Raw genomic sequence first — 25,000 nt, 5'->3', positions numbered from 1 at the left:
CTTGCCATACCTAATTTTTGTGAATTTCGTGAATTAACCGAGCCATGGAAAGGATGAGAACGAGAAATGAAAAATCGCATCATCCTTTTCGACTAATGAGCAAACAATAGCTCGTTGAATATATTCGTCTCTGTGTCTGACTGTTGCTCTGTGTGTGCGTTTGCATATATATATATATATATACAATAAAAAAAAAAAGAAAAAGAAGAAGAAACGACGGAAAATATATTCCATTCGCGCGTGGGACTCGGAAATGTCATTGTAATAGAAATTTTTTTTTTTTCGACAAAATCTGCTTATTTTCACTAAAAAGAACAGATTATTCGACTGCTTGCCTGCCTGTCTGCCTGGTTGCTTGCTTGCAAGAGATAAAGAGATAAAGTAAAGAAAATGGAGAATAGTTTCGTATGTCTTTTTAACGTTTTCACACGTTTTCACACGCGCATCTCGTAAAATCGTTCTTCGGTATTGCAATGAAGAGATTCGTTTTCCGTGAGAAAGAAAATGAGGTCACCTGGGTAGAAAACTGCAAATAGGAATGACGCGCACGTTCATGATTTATGAAAAAGAGAAAGAAAGATGGCGCGGATAAATTATAATCAGTTTTTTACGAAATTACAACATTACATAAGAAGGACATATATTATAATAGAATTTTGACCGATATTTCTGTGAAATATCGATCGAATGGTTACTCCGATCGAAACGGAGTCACGATTCTATTCTGTTTCACTAATACCAAACTTCCATATAACTGTTTTGTGACGTTCGTTTTCCCAAAAGGTGAGAGAACTCGGTCGTAGCTTTATTCCATTTTCTAGTACGTCATTCGATATATGATGCAGAAGATTGAAAATACTATGGAAAGCGAATGAGTTAGAGAGAAAGATAGAAAGAAAAGAAGAAATAACCACTGTAAAATCGAATAAAAGAAAAGGAGAGAAATGGAAAGAAATAGAACGACGAAGATAGAAAACATCTTAGGTAGGAGGACTATAGGATTCTTGTGTCCCGAGGATGAAAAGATACGCAAGGTGGAAAAACAGAGATAGAGAGATAGAAATAAGAAAAGAAAAAGGAAGGTATATGGAAGAGGAAAAGTAAGAAAAAGAAGAAGGAGAAGAAGAAGAGATTATGTTATGTTATCGCGACGGGGAGTTCATAAAACGTTGTCTAGCTGTTGGCAGATAGTTGACCGAGGTCGTTTCTTTATATTAGGCCCATAAAAGCAGCCAGCCAACCAGCCAGGGAGTTTATACGGCGTCGATCGCCAAACCATCGACCATCCACCGTTACTAACCCTCTCTCCTATCCTACTACTATCACCTAACCTCTCACTCAGTTTTCCTCCGACCCGATTGTCGTCGACGCTTTTACGCCAACGGCTAAAAAGTAGGGGAACGCGATTAATGGTTTCCCGCTCGCTAATGGAATGATTTGTCGTTATTTTTCGATGGCCACTCAACAAACCATCGTTTTATCTTCACCCTCGAAAAACGGGAAAAACGTTTCTTTCCTATAATTCACAAAACTTTATTCGATGACTACGATCTGTCTGTATTTTTATTTATGTTTCTTTTTTTGCTGTGTCCGATTGCCATGACGTTGATTTTCACTACTTGATTCTATCAAAGTTTTACAGAATTAACTGAGATATAATTATGATCGTTTTGTTTTCGTTTAAAATAAAACTTATTGTTTCGATATGGAAAATATATTGTAACAGAGAATTGTAATTAAATGAATTTGAGTGTGGACATTAGATAAAAAAGAAATCATTATCCAACGGAAGAAGATATCTTTTTTTCTGTCTGATTACCATTACGTTGATCTCTACTATTTAATTGCAACAAAGTTTAATAGAATTCTAATGAGTGATAGAAAAATGACAAATAATTAATATCATTTGTCCTCGTTTAAAATAAAACCTATTGTTTGGATAAGAAATAAACAAATGATAACAGAGAATCGGAATAAAATGAATTCGAGTAGACACTAGAAAAGATAAGAGATCGTCATCGAATGGAAGAGGGGACACATAAAATTGTAATGCACAAATAAGAAGAAGAAGAAGAAGAAGATGAAGAAAAGAAGATAAAAAAAGGGAAAAAAAATAGATGACGAAGTAGGTAGTACGATGAATAAGTTTTCTGGAAGTAGGTAAGGGTGGCAAAATAGCGTGCTTTGTGCGTCGAGTGAGACGGCAGTCTTTATGGCTCCGCTCGGCCATAACGACGCCCATTGCATTGTGCTTCAATGTAAAGCACCTCTACCGTTCCTGGTGGCCCGGGTCTTGGCACAGAGCAAGACCTTCTGAAAAAGAAAGTAGAAAGAAAGAGGGTTACAAAATGAGAGGACAGAGAGAGAGTGAGAGAGAGGTGAAAAAAGGGACCGAATGAAAGAAACAGAGATTTTCCAGCCTTGCTCTTCCTTCCACTTACTTTTATTCTCCCTTTCTCTCCCGTTCTTTTTTCCATTCGCTTATTTCTCATCGTTTTTCCTTCCCTCATAATAATGCATAGTACGATAAAAGAAACAAATGTCAACCACTAAGTAGTTATCCTTTTTAAGAACGACATTGACTCGATGCAATGTAAACGCGATCTTTGTTTCTTTTGAGTGGAGTATTCAAGGAAAGCTCCAATGTTACGTAAAAAAAAAAAAAAACATTATATACGTATTTGTACATCGGAGAAACCCGTCTCCCCTATTTTCATAATAGCCATTGTCTCGTGAATTTCTTCCGAAATTCGCAGAATTTGATATCGTGTATATATTATCGGTAGACTATCTACCGTATTATTTTTTGTTTCGTTATTTGCCGAATGCCCATTGAATTTAAATGATTTGTCTCTCGTTATTTTTGCCCAAAAATTTCTAATCTCTCGATTGTAAGTATGCAACTTTTTTTTTCATCACACCTGTAATGAAGTATCATTTTGCGCTACGTTAAACGCAAAAATATATCCACGTCAAAGTAAACTCTCTTGTTGTACACACATTTCATATTGAAAACGTTCCGGCCTATGTTTTATATATATATATTTCGTACGCATTGTTCCTTCGTTATAAACAAAAAAATAAAAGAAAAAGAAGAAGAAAAATGTACAGAGGCACGCGCGTGCATTAACGCCTTTCAGAAAAATTTCACACCGATTGGACCGTTATTCATTATTTTATATCATTCGTTCTAACATTCGTAAAAGAAAATTTTGTGTATTTTATTCATCGAAGTTTAAATTTGTAAATACCTACGCGTATTCAAAACCTGTAATTGTTTAATTACATATAGTTTCATTGATATCAAACACGAATAATTTACTTTCTCTGTTAAATACAAAAAACTTGTGCATTTTGAAAACGTATCATAAAAAAAGACCATTTCGTTGATTACAAATCAAAAAGTAAATGATAGTAATGATTATATCATTCACTAACAGCAAGTTAATCCTACAGAAGGATAATTAATCATTCTGTAGTTCTCTAGGATACTAGAACAATAAGTGTTGCCGAGATTATGTCATTTCATAGAAAGTCACAAATATTACGGTTTATCGCAAATAGCATAATATAAATCGGCATTATTGTAAAAAAAATAATTAGAAATAGAAAAATCGAAAGAAGAGGTATGAGGTTGAAAGGAGGTAGCAGGAGGTCGGAGGGAAAGTTATGATTTTGATCGTTATGATTCTGTAGCATAGTTTGTTTCTGTTCTGGCAGGCACGAGTTTACCTCCTACCGCGTGTCATCCGTTTCCAACCGTGAATTTCTACTTCGCCCTCATCCTCATCCTTATCCTCATCCTCATCCTCATCCCCTTTCCCTCTAGCTATCTTTTGCTACTAGCATCCAAATGAAACAGAACGACAACTCAAACATTTGCCGTTCCTGTTGTGTCCTGCTCATTTCCACTCCCGGCTAAAATCGATTCCGCGTGGTTTCATTAAAGCCTCAAAATTGAAATCTCCGTATTTCATTTCAAGATTTACAGATATTCTCTCTCATTTCAGCAATTCCTCGGTCGGTCTTTCATTAACGCCATCAAAGCAAACTTCGCAATCTCTCTCTCTCTATATTAATTATTTCACATTTTGATAAATATATATTTTATATTAACATTTCGTTCGTAACATTAACAATTGGATTTCGTATAAAATAAATTCGTTCATTTTTTCTCTCATTTAATGAAACCACAAAAAAAGAAGAAGAAGAGAAAAAAAAAATTACATCGATTTTAACTCGGGACAGGTCCTAATTCAATCATGGTTGACCAGAGGAAAAAACAAACCACCGTTTGTCTATTCAATCTGTATAAGAAAAAAACAAATGCGATATATACTTTTTTCTTTTCCCCCTTTCCTCAAAAAAGAAACAAATAAGATTCTTAGTAGTGGCAAGAAGTACACTTGAGATAGTCCGGCATGTTGACGACGGTAAATCAAAAAAAAGGAGGAAAACAAACGGAAGGAAAACAGAGGAAGTCGCTTTTTATGGCCGTCTCGACGCGTTTAATCGCTGCTACTTCGGAAGGGCCCGTCCCTATATAGGGAAAAGTGAGAGGAACCTCTCCGTTGGTATGTATGTACGATCACTGGACGATAATAGAGCCGGATGACGCGTCGGTGTTTTTGGAAGCATGAAGAGTGAGTGAGAGAAAGATAAAGAGAGAGAGAGAGTGAAAGAGAGAGAATGAGAAATGGGGGATGAGGTGGAGGAGGAGGAGAAGGGCGAGAGAATGGACTGGAGTGCGAATTATTACCGCTTCCTCGACCACCTGATTTACATTTATTGCATCGCTTACGTAATGGCCGACGCTTTATCTTCCGTTATTCCAACTAATTATCCTCTCATTCTCATGAAATATGGCTAACGTACGTTCTCGCGAGTAGACGAACACGCGAGACGATCACCGCCGAAACTTTTTTATCGTCGAATTTACGATGATAAAAATAAAATGATACGCTTGTTAATTATCGTTCAATAAAGAGAGAAAGAGAGAGAGAGAGAGAGAGAGAGAGAGAGAGAGTGTGTGTGTATGTGTGTGAGAGAACAAGAGAAAGAAAATAAGGAAAGAAAATTCCGTTAGAAAATTTATTCCCGATAAATCTTTCATTTTATCTAAAATTGTTGTTTTCTTGTAATATTTTCTTTCTTTTTTTCCCCTTAAAAAAAGATAATTTAACATTGTTCATTTCCACTATCTCAGTTTTACTCGTAACACGAAATCATCGAAATAGGTCGGTTCTCTCTCTCTCTGTATATATAGTTACACAGTTATAACTATATATATATATATATATAACTGTGATTCTCTCTCTGTCTCTTTTGATATACATTTAACGTTGCGGATAACCACGGCATCAATCATTTCTCTTCAGTATTCGTAACATGAAATCAATCAACGTAGCAAAATAGATAACGTGTATGTCGCGCATGTATGTATGTATAAGTTACACTAGAATATAAATGTAATGTGTAGTGTGTAGAGTATAGTGATATTTTAAGAGGACACGAAACTCGAAAGGATGAATATAAGATAGAACTACACTCGAATAATCGAGATAATTACCTGCAGTCGGTAAACTAATTAAGTTTAGATCAAGAACAAACGGATCAGAAGAACTTCGGAGACTATATAACCAATACTCGGAATATAATCCCATTCTCGATAGATGCAATTTCTCTCGACTTGTTCAAATCTCTCTCTCTCTCTCTCTCTCTCTCTTTCTCTCTGTTTCTTTTTCTTTCTGTCTTTATTTTTCATACGAATATATATAAACCATCTCAAGTTTTTAAAAACTCTTTAGAATTTGTTCGTTCTGTTTCGAATTTTCATATAATCGAATTTAATCGGCTTCGTTCGTTAATATCCTTTTCACCGATAAGTAAGTCTTCCTTTTTTTCTTTTAACTTCACTTATCATTATCTTTTTTTTCTTTTTTCTTTTTCTTTTTTCTCTCGGTAAAGATCGTTATACCTATTTCTTATTTTGAGACAAAAAAAAAGTGAACGATTTAAGAAGTAACGAAACATCGTGGTTTCGTTATCCGTTTTCTTTTTTTCTTTTGTTGTTTTATATTTTATTTTCGTTTCCAAGAAATTTTTTAAATACAAAAATCAATATTGTTTAATATTTTCGTCAATCGTCGTGGTAAGACAATTATACGACGTTGGGAATGAACAATCTAAGTTCTATTTTCAACGTACGAAAACGATGTAGAGAAAAACGGTCTTTCGTAAAATAGTAGAAAAATGAGCAGAACTAATGTAAGTAAGTAAGTAAGTACTTACGTTTGATTGATCGATCGAGAACGACCCTGATGTTACCGTAAACGATTTTACGATTCGCTCTGTTATCCACGAGTTGCAAGTCAATCAAACGCCATGTCGTAAAATAAAAGAGAATAAGAGAATCGATTTTCCGGTACTTTATCTTTACTAACACACACACACACACACGCGAGTATGTACTCTTAATTGTCAAGGACTTAATTTTGAACTCTTTTAGCGGTCGAGGTTTAATGAAATTAAAACGAGGAAAAATGCTTACTCTTTTCAAGAGAATCAAAATGAACAAGAAGAAGAAGAAGAAAAAGAAGAAGAAGTAGAATTTTAATGATTAAAAAGAAAAAATCAAAAGAAAGATTCAATTAGGCTTACGTAAGATATATATCTCAATGCGTTTTTTACTTTCAGATATCTCAGTTTCCTGTCTCTGGACTCAGCTTAATCTGAGATAATCAAGAAAAAAGAGAAAAAAAATCGGCTATCTTTCTCTCTCTCTCATTTCTGATAGAGACAAAGAAAGTCGGGATTATATTGCCTTGAGTGGGAGAGAAAGCTAACGTTTCGAGGAAAGAATGAAAAATAAGTCCTGGAGGGGTCGGAGACAAAATGGCTCATTGGCCACGCGTTCACCTAACTGCGTTACTCGTGGCAGGTCTATTTCTCCTCTTTCCGAGTCAAACTCAGAGAAAGAAAGAAAGAAAGAAAGAAAGAAAAGGATCGAGGTTGGGATTGCTAGCCGGCAATCACCGAAGAAGAGAAGGAAGAAAGAATGAGTTGGTTCTATCCGATAGAACGAATGAGAAAAAGTATGAGAGAGAAACAGGGGGAAAGAGCGAACGAGAATAAAGTAAAAAAAAATAAAAAAAAAAAAAAAAAACCGAAAAGAAAAGAAAAAAAAGGAAAAGAAAAAAGAAAAACCAAGAAAGAAGAAATATCCGAACGGTTCACCATCCTTCCTTCAGTCGCGGGACCGGGAAATTGAATAGTGCCCGCGAAATTGAGATAGGAAATTTGAGGCGTTTTTCTGGACTAGCTTTTCTTCTTTTTTTTTTTTCTTATATATATATATATATATATATATATATATATCAACACACACACACACACACATGGGTCTAAATTTTATTCTTAGCCCGTTTTTTCTTTCTTTCNNTGATTCTTCTTTTTTTTAGCATATATATATATATATATATATATATATATATATATCAACACACACACACACACACATGGGTCTAAATTTTATTCTTAGCCCGTTTTTTCTTTCTTTCTCGCACATAAACTATTTTATCTTTTCACGAAATTCTTTCTACGATTGATAGAAAAAGAAAGTTGATGGTTAATCGAAAAAACGTAAAGTTGTTTCCATTTGATCTTATCTTATTAGTTGATATCAGAAAAGGTTTGATTTTCACGTAAGATCTAATTCGAATCTAAAAGATGGTCAAAAATCAGCCAGAATTTTCCCCACTGGCTTTTCCAATATCTAACTAGCTAGCTCGGTATTATCAGAGTAAGATAATTGATCAAGGCTACTACTACTTCATCGAATCAAAGATAGGATAAGTTTAAGGGGATGAGAAAGAGAAACGACGAGTGGCTAGAAACAAGGTACCTTTAATGAAATTAGCACTTGCCTACCAGCCAGAATCGGTTCAAGAATCTTGGTCTTTAATCAGACTTTTCCGTTTTACTTTTCTTTTCTTTTCTTTTCTTTTTTAATTTTATTTTATTTCTTTTTTTTTTTTCCTGTTCATTCTTTTCTACCTTCGAACTCTCGCATTTTATTGCAAATCGACGTTTAGAGCTCGCACTAAAAGGTCGAAAGTTCTTTACTCTTGTCGACTTCCAATCTGAAGGGTTTCAGTCCTTTTTAGAAAGGGGAAGAAGAGAGAGAGAGAAAGAAAGAAAAAAAGAAAGAGAGAGAGAGAGAGAGAAGGAACGCGACGCTCCGGGTAAAGTAAAGTAAATAATGATTAGGGCGATTTGTATTTTTACGTCGTGCCTGATTTCTGCTGAGTAAATATTGCGAGTTTTCTTAAGATCCCTTGGTACACCCATCCCCTCTTTTCTACAACCCCTCGCCAACCAACTCTCCCTTTCTCTCTCTCTCTCACTCACACTTTATCTCTATTTCACTATACTTTTTACTTCTTCCTCTCGTTTATTCATTCTAAACCCTCCCAAGACCTGCTCCTGCTGCTGACTTTTCGTTCTCTCGAACGAGAAAAAACTTCTCTCGCTATAGAATAGAAAGTCCAATGGTGATAGCATGAGTCTTATTACGAATTGGGGCTCTACGGACGGACGTTTATGAGGTCGTTTCTCAATGATGAAATGTTTCTTCCATCCGATAACATTTTGTCATTTAAACCGTATCCTCTCTCTTCCTTCTGGCCCCAAAACTCTTTTATCTTCGATAGTTTGGAAATAGTGTTCTAAATTTATCTCGACAAAATTTTAACTAAACGATGTTAACAAGAAAAATAAAGATAGATAGATTGATAGAGAAAGAAAGAGAGAGAGAGAGAGAGAGAGAGAGAGAGAGAGAGAGTACAATGTTTCTACGTCGATTGATTTCAACGTTGACCCAGCGCGCGCATGTTCATCTCTGCGTACTTCTTGTACAAGTGATTCCACTCGAACGACCACACCACGTCGAAAGCACCTCTGCCGACCATTTTACGAGCGTGTAAACCGGAAAAGCTCGATAAAAAAAAAAAAAAAGAGTAAAAGATATAGAGAGGGAGTGAGATAACGGGTGGACGACAGAGAGTAGAACATCGAAGCAGCAACGATTTACAATACCGTACAGCATCCCCAGTCTGGACCAACTCGACGAGTGGTGTCTACCTTTGCTCGGTCAATTCATTTGAATACCACCGACTCGTACGAAATTTTCACTACCGTTTATTCTTCCTCCTATACGTGTATCTATGTATGTATGTAAAATAAAGAGAGAGAGAGAGAAGTATGCGATTAGCTCCACTCCAGCATCCTGAAGGATCCCGTAAACGAGTTCATACATTCGCAACAACGAATACCTTATGTAAACGGATTATTCGAGTTAGGAATATGCGGAAATAAAATGATCGTTTTGGATGAGCCTAATTGGTGATTGTATTTTGTCTCTTTCTCTCTATCTTTAGTTATCTATTTAATCGTTTATTGCAATTGTATGCATGAGCTAACTGTAATAACAATCGTTATACTCTTACAAGATTTAATTTGCAATGTGAATTTATTTTGAAAATAAATTACGTTTAAATATTATATCGTACGCGTTAATATTCTTATTTTAATAATAAACTAAGTAAGTAATAACGATCGGGTAGCATGGGGTACGTATCGTTTAATCAAGTCTCATTAAATCAGGATTTCCCATATTTTCTTAATGTCCAACGGTTTTCGTCGTATCGTAATCTCTCGTCGCCATTTTCCACCTTTATTCGAAGTTTTGGGTCGCGCCAACTTGCCGAGTTACAAATTAGAAGGTAAATGGTGCGAAATGGTTCTCTTAGTAACGATATAACCTAAACGAGTGAGGGAGAGTATCGTTGTTTGGCAAATATTACGAAGTTTTGCGAGCAAACGCATACTACCGTATTTCGCGATTTTATTCGTAAAGTACGATTTTTGCGAAAGGAAAAATAAAATGTAAGAAAAGAAAAAAATAACGAGAAAGATATTGCCAAATGATGAAAAAGAATAGAAAAGAACTGTGTGTAGGAAAGAGGAGAGATATATATACGCGTAAAACGAAATAACGAAGGAAAAAGGTTTTAGAAAACGGATGGAGAATTGGAATGGAGGAGAAAAGAGGAGTACCAATAAAATAGAAGGACGAATCGGAAGTGAAGAGAAAGAAAAAAGAAAGAAAAATAGGTCGACGAACTGAAGTAGAAGAAAAAGTCCAAGTGGACGAATCGGGAAGAAAATAAGGAAAAGAGGATATATAGATATACCTATATATATATATATATATATATATATATACACATAGATTGAGTTAAAGGGAAGGTAGGAGGAGAAGGTAACAAAAGGAAAAGAGAAGAAAGGGGTTGAGGAGGGTGGTAAAGTGAACGCTCGAGTTTCGTTGCGAACGCGTTAACGGCTAACTCGAAGCAACGTTAAATTAAACAGAGGGGAGATAAGTTTGGACGTGTCGCTAACTTTCCTTCTTCCTACGAATCCCTCTTGCCCTCCTCCCAACCCACCCTCCTCCTATCTTATCCTTGTTCACCGGTAATCTCGAACCGTGCCACTTATTCGAATATACACTAGTCTGATATATCACCAACGCGAACTTTTTACAAAAGTAGTAGTAGTAGATACCTAAAAGTCTATTTATAGGAATTAGTTAGACCGATTTATTTATTTAACGTAATAATCCATTAAAACAATAACAAAATAAGATAAAAAAAATAAAGATATTCTCGATCATTAAGTTTATCATAAAAATATTTTTCAATGATAAATCAAATCCTACTATCTTATAATTTTCATTTTAATTTCAGTCTCATTACGAATACACGAAATTACCATAACGTTTATTTCTCTTTCGTCGTAACATGAACAAAGATTGAGATCCCGATAGATCTAAATGAAGAAAAAAAATAATTAAGATCCACTCGAGAAAGCGTTTGTTTATCCGTTCGAACAATCCAAAAAAATATCCATTCTTTATAAAATTCTCAATACGTATTATTATTTTTGTGGAGAGAGAGAAGTGGAATAAGAGGAGGGAGTATGTTGCTTGATGAAGGGCGAAGAGAGGAGAACAGGGAGAAGGAAATAGTGGTGAGGGTAATCGTAGGCCGGGAAGAGCCTCCGTATTTTATCTAAATGATGTCAAAGGGGAACTACCACTCGGAGATCGGATCGTGCCCTTAACATCTACCAGCCCGTTTCCATCTACCAGCTCCTTACCAGTTCCTCCATCAACTCTCTACCTACCCAGTCTTCATTTTCTCTTTCTCTTTCTCTCTCTCTCTGTCTGTCTTATATCTCGCTCGTCAGTTTGTCTATCTTTCTTCTGTATCTATTCTTAGTATCCTATATATCTTCTTTCCATGTATTTTATTTTTGTGATCTTTCAAACCCTCTACACACTATTTGCATGTCCTTCCATCTTTGCCTAATTTTTCATATATATGTAACGATATTTATTCGTTTTCTTTTTTTAGCAGTTACGTTTCTTCCATTATTTCTCTCTTTTTTCCCCATATTTTTTCTTTCCATTTTTTGCTTATTTCATTTCGTAAATGCAGAAATACGGTATACCCTTACATTTAATAGCATAAAGGTCTACCTTCCATACTATCAGCCCTTTTGTCTCTCTCTCTTTCTCTCTTAATTCATTTTTGTTCCTTTATACGGTTTATATGAGTCTCTTTCTCTTTTCCTTTCCCAACCCTTCGTATTTCGATCGTGGTAAACGCGCCGTTGAAAAAGGTTCGCGTACGTTACCAGGCCAAGGTGAGAATCGAGAAGGCATCGCTAATGGAGGGTCGATGTAGGAGCATCGTAAAATTTTACGACTCTTAAGCCATTCTCGTATGTCCGTATATATCTACGCCCGCGTAGTTCAGCGTGTGCACGAACCGTCCCTTTTCTACTTTCCACCCACCCACTCTCCCTCACTCTCTCTCTCTCTCTCACTCTCTTTCCCTCTTCCTTTAAACTCACCTTTTTTTCCCCCACAAATTTTTCCCCCGTTTCTCTCACGATCCCAATCTTCCGGATAAATTCTCGATTTTCCAGCTTTTACCTTCGATTTAAAAAGGTGACAACGAACGAACGAACGAACGAACGACAAAAACTTACGAGTAGTTGGAATAAAAAGCAAATATTCTTTCTTTTTTTTTTTTTCTTAGCTTTTAAATTTTAAGTAAATAAAATTAAATGAAAACGCGTACATGAAATTTTGTTCTATACGCATTTATATGTAATGCAAATTTGATCAAAAAGGAATAAATTATGATGATGGTGAATCTTTTGTTTGACACATCGATCCTTTGATAAATTACATATCAAACTCTCTAAGTTAAAAAAATACAATAGCCTACGAACAACAAACGTCCCACGAGATTTTAGCTAGACTCAACGGATTCGCCGCCCACCAATTCTTTTTTTTTTAGCCCGTCCAGTCAAGCGAGAAAGGGCCAAACGTAGGGACTTCAATGTACTTCGTTTTGCTCGTATTTGTGCTTGTTTGTTTGTTAAATACACCACTTGGACGTGAAGTCGAGCGCGGTTAGTTGTTTGTCTTACTTTAAGGCACTTGTGATAATTATTCATCGTTGCTTTTATGGCTGGCCTTTGCTAGAAAATAATGACGAGACTTCACCCTCCCTATCCTTCTCTCTCTCTCTCACTCTTTCTCACTCGCTCACTCACTCACTCTCATTCTCGTAGTACCTATTGACGTTGGTACTTGCCAGTCTCGATCCCTTTTCCACCATCCCTTATCCTGCTTCAGGAAGAATAAACTGCGAAAAGGAATCGTTTTCTTTTTCTCTCTTGCTAACTTGCTTACACGCATACACATACTCATACACAGACGTGAGCGCGCGCGCGCGTGCTTGAGCTCGCAGCAAACGCACTTATACGCATGCATACAAACGTACACCCACGTTTTTTTCTTTCTTCGGTTATATTCCGCATTCAAACGGTTGAATACACTTTACTTCTCCCTTTCTCACGATTTTGTTTGTCTATCCTTTTTCATCCTATACGATATTTCTTTCTCATTTCTATTTTTTCTTTTTTCTTTTTACTCTATTTCTTACTCCAACACGTGCGTTCTTTCAACTTCCCACAGCCAATATCCTCGCGGCATTGTGGTCGTCAAACGGCGTAATAACGATAAGAGTGTTCAAAACGAAAGAGAACCCTTGTTGCGTCGTTTTACTACTTTCTTTTTCCTGTTTCCTCTCTCTCTCTTTCTCTGTCTCAGGGTTGCTTGCTTACTAGAGAAACGTGAAACAAGAAAGAATAAGAAAAAGAGAAACAAAGTGAGAGAGAGAGAGAGAGAGAAAATCCTATTCTTACTTGTTTTCCGTCTTTCCGTTTGCCATTTTCCTTTTCTCTTCTGCTGATATTCTGTAATAAGAAAAAGAAAGAAAAAAAAAAAAAAAGAAAAAAAGGAATAGGACAAAAAGAGATTCGTTAAATCGAGCTTTTCAACTGGCGTTGCATCTTTGGAAGAACTTGCAAACTCGTAAAGCTCTTTTTCTCCCTTGTAGTTGACTTCTGCATTAAATGAAGAGGATTTGTCAGAACGAACTTTTTTTCTTATTTTAAAAATGTTTCGTTAATATTTTCTCTATACTTTTTATTAGACGATTTTTCTTCGAGGAAAAAGTCATCCTTAAATAAATACATGTATATAAATCTTTTGATCTTCGTGTTTAAAATCGAATTGAATGAGAAAAAAAAGAAAAAATGAAAAAGAAATGGGTTAAGGAAAGGAAAAAAAAAAAAGCATCGAAAGACTAATTACGAAATACAAAAGAAAGATAGTTCTATTCATATACTCCGTACCCTTTGAAGGATCCAAACTTCTTTCAGCACTTCTTCCCTCTCTCTCTCCCTCTCTCTCTTTTCTTCTTGTTTTCTATTCATTCATTTTGTCACGTTGTTAAAGTCTCCCAGATTTTGATTTCAATGTCGCGGTTTAATTTCGAAAACAAGACAGAACTTTCGTTTAGCTTGAGATCGAGCGTAAAGCAACTCGAACGAGAACCGTAGAGAAAAGACGAAGAATAGAAAGAAGAAAGGGTTAAAGGTGAAGGGTAGTCGTGCTGGTGGTGGTGATGGTAGTGGTGGAAAATGATGAGAAGGGGAAATGTTTGCGCTCTTCTACCCCTAAAACCTGAAAGGGTTCTCCTGTAGATTAGAGAGCCTGTGCTCGGACGAGTATCTCAGCTTTGGGAATGGGAAGATCACCTTTCTCTTTCTTTTTCTCCTCTCTCTCTCTCTCTCTCTCTCTCTCCCGTTCTCTATTAGGACGCATCAACGAACCTTATTCTACCCTTCCGCCAATGGACTAGCCTTTCTGACCCTTTCCGTTACCCTTTATCCGCACCGACGCTCGCCTACCTTTATCCTCGCACGCCCGTCAAGATCTTCTCGATTACGTAACAAGACAATGGTAAACGCTTTTGTCACCTTCGACTAACTCAGAACGCCGAACAAAATTCAACTCGATTGTTTGATATATTTACGGACGTATCTGTTCTTTTCTATAATACTAATAATAAAGTCGAATAAATGTCCGATCGGTAAAATCGTAAATTATTGATATCCCCCTTTTCGAATATCTAAAATAGATCAATCAATAAACTGTACGTAAAGGAAAAACATATCTATCTCATTTGGGCAGTGTATTTGCACGGTCAAGTTTCATCCCTCGACAGCGTTATTTACTTTCTTGAATCTACCCGTCGTGGAAAACCCGTCGTCATTCATCATAATAAAAGGCACTCGACGTGCCAGCATCCATTACTTATATCTCTACTATATATTCCTGTAGATAGCACGTAAAGTTGAAGTTCACCCTCGAATAAGGTATAACGAACAAGATTCTGCATACTCAAGATGGAGCCTCGTTGAAAGCCTTTTGTACCAAAAACGGATGATTATTAAAGCCAACATTTCGCGCGAATTAACGACTTAATTAAATTCAAGTCTTGACATTAAACGTAATTAACCTTCATTTTTTTACTTTCTCTTTGTTACAGACGGTGAGTACCTAGAAGAATGATTTTGGAAAAATTCGTAAGTTCAATTTACAAAATGTTATTTATCCTACGATTATTTTTACCTCTTTCTCTTTTATTTTACATATTTCCAAATGTTTACGTTTGGAAATTCACATTATATGATATTTATAATTAATTTCTTCAAAGAGATGGCGGTACGCAACCGCGTCTAATAATAATCTGTAAATGTACTCGATGGTTAGAAGCGAGATTAGTCCGGTGGTCAAGGCCGTTGATCAAAGCAAGGATTCCTATCGAAACGCTAATTGGTCCATGCATGCTTTGTCGATTGAATTTGATTTGCTTTACGTCAGACGAAGGTTCCCTAAATTGACCGCGATATTATTGCTCTGCCGTGTTCTGCAAGTGACCAAAGCTTCTGCAAGACATTTTCTTTATAATAAGCAATTGGATTTATTGGATTTAAAAATATTCAACAATTCATTAAATGAATAAATGAATTAACCATTACAATATACATGTATATATATAAATAGTTGAACTAAAAAAAAAACAAAAAAAAAGAAGAAAAACGCATCTTCCTATCTTACCGTTTCCTTATTACCAAAGTGAAATAAATATTGTTATGATCTTATGTCATCACACACACACACACACGTTTGAAATAACAAACTTTAACTTATTTACTCTGGGAAGAGTAAAGATCCTTCAGTACATTACGAGTGCGCGTTCGCGACGGATCGTTTGATAATTATTGTCTCTTCATCTTGTTTTCGAAAGTAATTAAAATGTTATATTTATCTTTATATAAAGTAATTTAAACGTTACATAATCGTTCTTATATATATAGCAATTACATTTCCATTTGAATAAATAGTATTACGCACACATACACACGACAATAGATTTATCGAAAAATATCGTTTCTAATCCCATATACTTCGTCATTCTTACACATGGGTAACAACACCAGAAGAAAATCAAAATAAGCAGATATACATACCTACATATAACCATAGAAAGGTAAAATATATTCTATGTACACATAAACGCAATTAGTATTAGATATAGATAACCCTTACTCTTATGGTACTCAACGTCTAGATTCGAGCTCGTTTCTCGATCTCAACGAAGCTCAAACTGGGAGACGGAACTCTTTGATCAAAGCCGAATTAATCTGCTCGTCTCTCTCTCTTTCATCTTCCTCGAGGACTTCGTCGGACGATATCGACGGTCTCTAGTGTATCACCGACGGATCGACCAGTGAGAGACGAAGAGGAGAGTGAGAGAGAGATAGAGGGAGAGAAAGAGAGAGTACGAGATAAGCCATCAGTGTCAGTTTCAGAGAAGCGAAAGCGTCCACTCGACAGTTACGTTAAAACGGCTTGATATCTATCGTCCTACCAACCAGCCGAATGTCCTGTCAGTAGTCCGTGATCATCCCCATCACGAGAGTCATACACGTCAACGGCATATGCCACGCTTCCTATCTGTCTTTCTCTCTCTCTCTCTCTCTTTCTCTCTCTCTCTCTCTCTCTCTCCTTTTCCTTCTCCTTCTCCTTCTTTCTTTCCGTCTCTCTCTTCTTCTCTCACTTACTCTTACATTCGCATATTCCAGATTATAACTCATATCCATCTATATTAATTCCCGACGGTGCGCACGTCCAATATCATCCTCGAAAATTAAACGTCGTCTTTAAGTGTTCCCCACCTGTTATTTCATTTATAATTTATTATTTACCACGCGATTATTTTCTCTTCGCTTTTTTCTTTTTCCTTTTTTAATTATTTTATTTTATTATTTTTTTATTTATTTTGTACTGATTATATACTCGTTTTAAGAATTCTTCGATTGTATATACCAAAAATGTTATTTTTAAGTTAAATAATAATATTTCATTGAAGCGTTATTAATTGAAAAATTGCTTTTTTTTTCTTCTTCTTTTTATTTTTTTTTTTTTATTACAGTTTAATACTTTTATCAATTTTTAATTTCAAACGAATTATCGATGCCACTCTTGCGTTGTTTCTTGTGTTCTTTAGTTGTTTATAATACATTAAATCTAGATAAGCAATTTAAGTTGGTCGCACCTTTTCACGCACGAGATAATCCACGAAATTCCGGTCTCTTTATCATGTTAAACTCTTGAGTATCTTAAGTTATAAACTTCTCTTTGTTTTGTAGAGAAAACTTAGTTTGTCTCTCTGCTGTAAAAGCTGAAGGAGCGATGAAGGGAAAGAGAGAAAGAGTAAGAAAAAGAGAAAGAGAAAAAGACAAAGAGAGAAAGTGAGAAAGATCATATCTCGCTGTTTATTAAGAGTATTAAAAACAACGTAAAACTTTTCATTAAACTTTTCTAACGAATTATTTCAGTTTTAGAGTTATTTCTTTACAAAAAATCGATAAATAAATATTAAAGTTATAAACGTTATATAAGTAATAATAGGATTTGATAATAACGAAAAATGTTTCTTAAAGTGCACGCCGTAATGTCAGCAGAGTACTTCTTTTTATTATTTTTTTTTTTTAAACGGTTTGTTCGCGAGCACATACCATAATTTCTCATCGTTATCAACAGTTTTCAGGTATACGAGCAGGCCGATTTTGGGAACGCTTCGGTTCATTTTACCAAATCCCCCTCCCCCCCACCCCACCCTCGTTCTTCTATAGGAAGAACGCTTTTATCCCACATTCACTACGAGTCATGAAATTTGAAATCGAGTAGCAAATTAGAGCCCGAGTTATATTTACGTGTCATGGCGATGTAAATGAGCCGAGTAGCGTCGAGTGGCGACCCTGACTCGCCGTAAGTCTTCATTACGCGTGCACGTGTCGTTTGCGTGGACTCCGACGCATTATTACGATTCTCTTCCTTCTCTATTTTACATTCTCTTTCTTTTCTACTACTCCGTTTGCAAAGCACGCCATTTCGATGACGATCGACGACGACGACGACGACGATAATAATAGGACCGTACACGGAAAAGTAATGTTTAAAAAAAGAGAAAACGTCGGAAACAAAAGCATTGAAAAACTTGTTCTACTATTATATTATAGTTCGATAAATCCTAGCATAATTCTCGACTTACGATGTTTTTTAATGAGCTCCGCGTGGTTATCGCGATAATTGTAGATAAATTGAAATGCGATTGCTCATTATTAGAGTTAAGTATTCGAACGAAAAGATTTTTCTGGCCGATACATTTGTAAAAATATTACCAAATTAAGACCTGGTAAGTACACTAGATCGCGTGTTCCTACCTGCCCTTTCGACTAAATTTCATTTTGTACTCCCGAACTTGACTAATACTATTCTCCATTTGAAAATATTTCGCCCGACCATGCGATTCTACTTTTACAATTTATTCAACACTTAAGAAACAAAAAAGATATTCCTTTTCTTTCGCTCGATTATTTAACATTTCAAATAACAAACGTAGATATTCTACTTGACCAATCTCTCTCTCTCTCTTTCTCTCTCACTTTCTCTCTCTTTCTTTCTCTCTTTTTTTTTACCACTCACCACTTTTCATCGCCAGGATACAAGAAACAGCCGGCACAGTAATCAAACACTCGCGTGACTTTATTTGCTTGCTGCTGTTCGCTTTTTATCATCCATAAAACCTGTTACGAGTCTGGAATTTTTGATCGGAGTGCTCGCCGAAATGACGCCGATAGAAAGAGAAAAACTGAAAGAGAGCGAGACAGAGAGAGAAAGAGAGAGAGAGAGAGAGAGAGACAAGGAAGAAAAGAGAAAAACGGTAGTGGTATCCCCCCATTTCCACCTTTCCCCTTAACAAACCGGGCTTGGTCGTTGGAGTTTTCTGTCCGCGTGACTTTAACCTCTCTTGATTTCTCTTTCTCTTTCTCTCTCTAATTTTTCCCTAGCTTCGAGCCTATAGGTATATACATAGACATTTTTTTTGCGATCGTCACGCTATCGCTTACCCACCCTTCCATTCTCTTTCTTTCTTTCTTTATTTCTTTCTTTCTTTCTTTCTTTCGTTATCGTCGTTGGTTGCGTTCACATGCAATGACAATTTCTCGGAAATCGTACATCGATCCTACATAGTCGATTCGATGTGTTTTACGTTGTTCTCATATTTAATTAACTACATCATTATACGAGAATATTAAACCGAATGAAAATATGATCGAAAGCTTATTCGCGTATTGTTTGATTTTATTGTTCCAATAGATACCTATACACAATATTATATCGACTAATCGTGGTGGTCTTCGAAACACGTTTAACAATGTTTCGATTTTTGGTCGTTTCATTTTGCGTTACGCACGTTGTTTCGACTATTGTGTATGATTACGAATTCCAAATAGAATTTGATAACTTCGTTTCACGAGATAGGATCGAAGGACCGTGCTGAAAGTTTGCTAACAGTCGATGATAATGAAAATTCATCAGAGATAGAACGAGACAAAAGTCTCATTAACAAGGTCCGATCGATAGATACTAACGATTCTAATGAATACTAATTGGGTCTTGTCATATACTGCATACACGTGTGTGTGCATACATATATATACAATATATATTATAATATACATATGTATATGTATCACTTTTATTCTTTATTTCGAATCAAAAGCGATCGTATACAAAATCGCATCTGTATTCTTGATTATCAATTAGGAGATAGTTATAACTTGTATTATATATAACGTTGATAAAAATTTTGTGCAAAAAAAGAAAAAAAGTGTAACGTAACAACGTTTAGTTTCTCGTCGGATGGCGATTGATGGCCATTGATTTTCGATAAAGTAATATATACGTTCATTAATGTAAACGTTCGTTACCGACGATCGTAATTATTCACGTGATCGATTAAAAAGACAAATTATATTCCTTCTTTTACACTTTCCTTCATTAGCAAGACAAAACCCTATTCCTTTTCTTTCGAGTTTGACGAAAAGATTGGATAATAAAAAAAGGAATGCGAAACGATCAATCGAATTATTAACTCGATTATGATTTTGATGTTTTGAAGTTTGAGGGTCGTGGTAGAAAAAAAGCATAACTTCTCTCTCTCTCTCTCTCTCTCTCTCTCTCTCTCTCTCTCTCTCTCTCTTTCACGTTGTTACGCAAACGTATACGGTACGTAAGCAAATATTGTTTTTCGTGCGCCATTTTCCATGAGATTTTCATTTATATGTATACGCAGACAAGTACCGAATGAGGATGGGTGGTGGTGAGGGGGTAAGGGGGAAGGGGTAGTGTCGACATAGTGTTGGAAGCGAACAGACTCGTGAATTGTTTCTCGCGCTTTCACCCGAACTAATGACTGCCCTTGTTATCGTGGTCTGCCTCCGGGTAGTCAAACGAGAGAGAGAGAGAGAGAGAGTGAGAGAGAGTGGAAGAGAGTCGCTTTTCTAAATATAAAAATCTTAATGGCACTGTACCGGCGACTACTCGTCAAACACGTTCGCAAGAGCCATGTAACCGGTGATTCGTACACGGTTTATTATAGAAAACGATGCCGAGGATGGAAAAAAAGAGGAGGTTTGGACAAAAAACACCCCCTTGTCCGTTTGTCAAGTCTTTTTCTTCTCTACTCTAACGCGTAACCAAAATTCTTTTTCTCGCATACGTCCATTTTCTCTTTTCAGAATATTCCTTTTACCCGTTTATTTTCGCTGGATCAACTACGAGAACCGTAAGACAAAAATAAAATGAACGTGTTATAATAATAATAATAATAATAATAATAATATTAATAATTAGAAGAAGTTTTGCAGAATAATATCTCATCGTATTCGATCATATTTTATATTACTAATTGTTAGTAATGGAAGCGAACAAACAAACAGACAAACAAACAAAAAAACTAAAATCTTCATTTTCAATATATTTTCAATGCATTTAAATATTAGACGCGACTAATTAATTATATAGATAAAATAAATACAATATAAATATACCACGCATATATACGTATAAATAACAAGAGAAAGACAATAGAAATTTCTCCATATGGAAAATACGAACTAACACTTATTTATTATTATCAACGCGCTTTCTAACGAAGCAAAAACGAAAGTAGCATTATCGGGGGTTGGGGGAGGCGGGGGAAAGGGGGAATTGGAGTTGGCCGGTAGCTTTTGAAAACTTTAATAACATCGGCCCGGTTGAAGTTAGTTACTCCCGAGTACTATTGCACGCGTCTCCGTGTTTCCGTTCTTCTCATTCTCTCTCTCTCTCTTTCTTTCTCTCTCTATTTCCCTATCTCTATCTCTATCTCTCTTGCTCCTATCGCATCCCCGTGGTCGTACTAATTAAGACGGACGAGCATCCACAGGGATTAATGACACCCGCCGAGTTTGCCGGCAGCGTTACTTCGCATCACGATAAGCATCCACCCCCCCAGTCCCTCCCCCATTCCACCCAACCTACTCTTTTTAATTGGGCGTCGAGGGAAAAAAAGTATACCTTACTCTTTGTGTATCTATTGTATTTATATCCTTTCCTTTTTTGTAATTTTTTTTGTATAAGTGCTCGTTCACCGTCCATACGTATCCTATTATAAGATTATTTACAAAATAAACTATAAAAGAGATAGAGATGTATTAATTTTGTTTTTTTAATAATTGAATACATCAACGAAGATTACGGTCATTTGTAGTATTAATAATTATTTGTTAATTTACTTGATAAGCGATGGCATGATACATTTTTTTTTTAAAGAAGTTAATGAAATACGAACCGGCCTATGCCAGTTAAATTCGATTCGGTTTTATATTTTTCTTTTCTTCTTTTTTTTCTCTTTTTTTTTGCGAGGTACATTCATGAAATTCACTTGGTACCACCACTCAGTTAGAGTAAAACGGACGAGTTCATCTAGATAGAAAAGAGCGTTTGTACGTGGGTACGCCGTGGTCAAATCGGAAAAGATGAGACAGGGATATGCACTCCGGGCACGCGAGAGAATAGCCATTGTGACGTTATATATTTTCTCGCATGCATTAAAGACTAAGTTGAATTCTTTTTTTCTTTTTCTTGTTATAGTACAATTCGTAGTTCCGTTTATTATAAATCTCGACAATTTTTTGCAAATTTTGTTTATTTTTTTATTCTTACACAACCTCGTTTAATAAATTAGACGATATATTATCGTCACAAAATTCTGATTATATATATATATTATATATTTTTTATTTCATAAATATTTAAAGATGTTAATTTAATCATTTAATTGGCGTATCACTTTCTCGTCAAACGATCAGCGAACGAATAAATTTATTCGAGGATTACACGAGTTCGATTTACGTACAACAGATTTTGATAAATCTCACATTGTGGTAGTTCGTAACGTAAAAACGCATAAATTATATTCCGATACAAGATTGTGAACGATCCCCACAGTGGATACTACTTATCTGACCGGTTCCCCCATTCCTGCCAGAAACGATGGTCCTTTTGTTTAAAGCCAACGCATTGTTCCATGGTGGCAGCTACGTTTTCCCTAAGGGCGAACTTCACCACCGATATACATATACACCTATCTCTATGTACATAATATGTACATATATTTCTATACATATATATATATATCGACAGACCGTACATTCCACACCCTTTTCGTGAAATTCTATACCATAGGTTCTATCGTATTGGTCTCGTAACGATATCGATAACTACCCATGCATTTATTTGTACGTGTGCGTATGTGTATGTGTCAAGGCACGTAGAACTGAACTATACCGAGGGGTATAACGTGCACGAGTGAGAATGAGTGAGATAAATAAAGAGAGTGATATGATATGTGAGATTGCATTGAAGGGATGCTGGGACACGGAGAAATTGAAAGAGGATCATCCTCACTTCTGTATGAGCCTTTCAGGGATTATAATTAAAGACACAATGGAATGAGAAATGTTTCAGCGCTCAGCGAACTGGATGCTTAACCCTTTTCAAATATATAATTCATTTATTAATTCGTTAAATCAGCCTCTGACTCTTGCAATTACAACACGAGAGACTTCTATCAAAACTCAAAGAAATGTTTCGAATTAGTTGCAACGAATATTCGTTAAAAATAATATGGATTACGATATATCATTAAAAAATACATAACGTTGAAACTTCTTTCTTAAAAGTTACTATTACCTTTGTAATTCTTATCGATAAAATTAGTTGAAAGTATAGAATTCGCTCGTAATTTTTAACGTTTCATTAATCTTCTTTTGTCTTTTTTGTATAATAAATTAATAATAATAATAATATTGATTATATACAAAAAGAAAAAGAATAGGAACGGAAAAGATTTACATTAGAAGAAATGAGGGTTATATACATATATATATATAAAAAGAGAGAATGAGTGGGAAGTTTAAAGAAGGGATAGTAGGAGGAAAAGAGAGAGACAGAGAGAAAGGTGGTGTAGAGCTCACCGACTCCCTTCGGTGTTTGTAAGCACTTACCCCGGGGCTTATTGTTACCACGGCCCTCTTTGTCGGGATTTGTAAAAGCACTCGGTGCGTTAATTCCCGGATGTCGGATTTCTCGCGTTACGTTCGACGTTAGTTGTATAGTGTAACACGCACGATTTGTTTACTCTTTCTCTCTCTCTCTCTCTTTCTTTTTTTTTCTTTTTGTACATATAGGATACTTTAAACGCACAAAACCCCCTAAGCAAAACAATTTTTGATCCTTCGCCGTTAGAGAACAATCGTACATATTGTATTCGTTATTCTAGTATTTTTTGTTCTTCCATAAATTTGTTCGATACTCGAAAATATGGATAAGAAATATTTGTAAAAAATATTCGTATGTGTTTGTCGGAAATAAATTAGATGATAATCATCGAGAAAACAGAATAATTAAATCGAAGTTAGCAATATCATTGAACTACGATATCGAAAATTGATTGAATAGTATTACGTAGGGAAAAAAAGGGCAGAATCTTATTCCGACATAGTTCGAAGGAGGAGAAATAGGTTTATTGTTTGACACGATCGACCGGAATCGAGGCCCTACGACATGCTAGTCTCTCGAAAGGTTTTTTATTCGAGCGTGACGCTCGATTTCCTACGACAAAGATTTGCTCTTACACGAATTTCCTTTCTACCTTTTTTCTTTCCTACAACAAAATTTTCTTCCTTCTTTGTCTCTTTCGCATTCGTGTATAACTACGAATCACCTGATTAAAAAACAAAAAAAAAAGAAAGAAAAAAAAGGGATGTAATCGTTAAATAGCCAACAAAATAGTAGCGTCGACAACGAAAATTGTCGTTTCTTTTTTTAGATTCTTTGTTTTTTTTTTTTTTTTTTATTATTATTTTAAATAGGAATAAACTGGATATTTTGGATATCGTTTTCACCGAGGGACGCTGATTATCTCAAAGTTCGTACGATAAATCGTATCCTCGCACGCTAGCCCCAACGCGATAGCTCGTTTCAATTCGATGAATCAAATACACGTACTTGTGCACACGAGCGCGCACACAACCACACATCTACATCTAGTTACCTCACGAGCGCACTAGGAACGGGTTAGACTATCTCGAATCTGCATTCGCGCCTCTAACTGCGACCAATGCAATGCGCTATCGTTGAATCCATTCTAACCCACTTACCCTTTCTCGTAGTCGATTGAAAGTCAGATTTCCGGTCGGCCAAGCCGAGAACTTTTCGACCGAATGGGTGGAAAGGTAGGGAAAAGGGGGAAGAAAAGCCTCGATTTCTCGAGTTAACTCGTCAATTTGACTTTCCTTACTTTTCAACTTTTCTCTCTTCTCTACCTCCCATTTTTAATTTTTCATTATTTGTTTTTTTGAACGATTTTCACGATCAACAACTTTTCTTCGATTTCGTATTAATAAAAATATATAACGAGTATAAAAGAAAAATCCGACGAATAATAATAATTATTATTATTATTATATTAAAAACAGTTTTTTTGTTCTAACGAATATTCGCTTAATATTGATTAAAATATTTATCTCTCTCTCTCTCTATATCTCTCTTTGTGTT

At 35.7% G+C, this 25,000-nt stretch overlaps 1 protein-coding gene across 2 annotated transcripts in view; it reads left to right on the top strand.

Annotated features, from left to right (window-relative positions):
- LOC106784047 (semaphorin-2A) overlaps positions 1-25,000 on the top strand; it is a 322,341-nt gene that overhangs the window by 75,079 nt on the left and 222,262 nt on the right. Inside the window, exon 1 of one of the 2 annotated variants that reach the window (XM_014743146.1) lies at positions 14,426-14,443. The exons of the other annotated variant lie outside the window; for it this stretch is intronic. Coding sequence (XP_014598632.1) covers positions 14,441-14,443 — 3 coding nt within the window. The 5' untranslated portion in view covers positions 14,426-14,440. Of the gene's footprint in view, positions 1-14,425; positions 14,444-25,000 lie in introns of those variants that run through there. 2 annotated transcript variants of the gene reach the window in all.

The sequence above is a fragment of the Polistes canadensis genome, unplaced genomic scaffold, assembly GCF_001313835.1.
Source record: "Polistes canadensis isolate GaletaPanama2010 unplaced genomic scaffold, ASM131383v1 scaffold_29, whole genome shotgun sequence".
Lineage (NCBI taxonomy): Eukaryota > Metazoa > Arthropoda > Insecta > Hymenoptera > Vespidae > Polistes > Polistes canadensis.
Note: the sequence above shows the minus strand (reverse complement) of the source record. Positions and strands in the feature narration are given on the sequence as shown.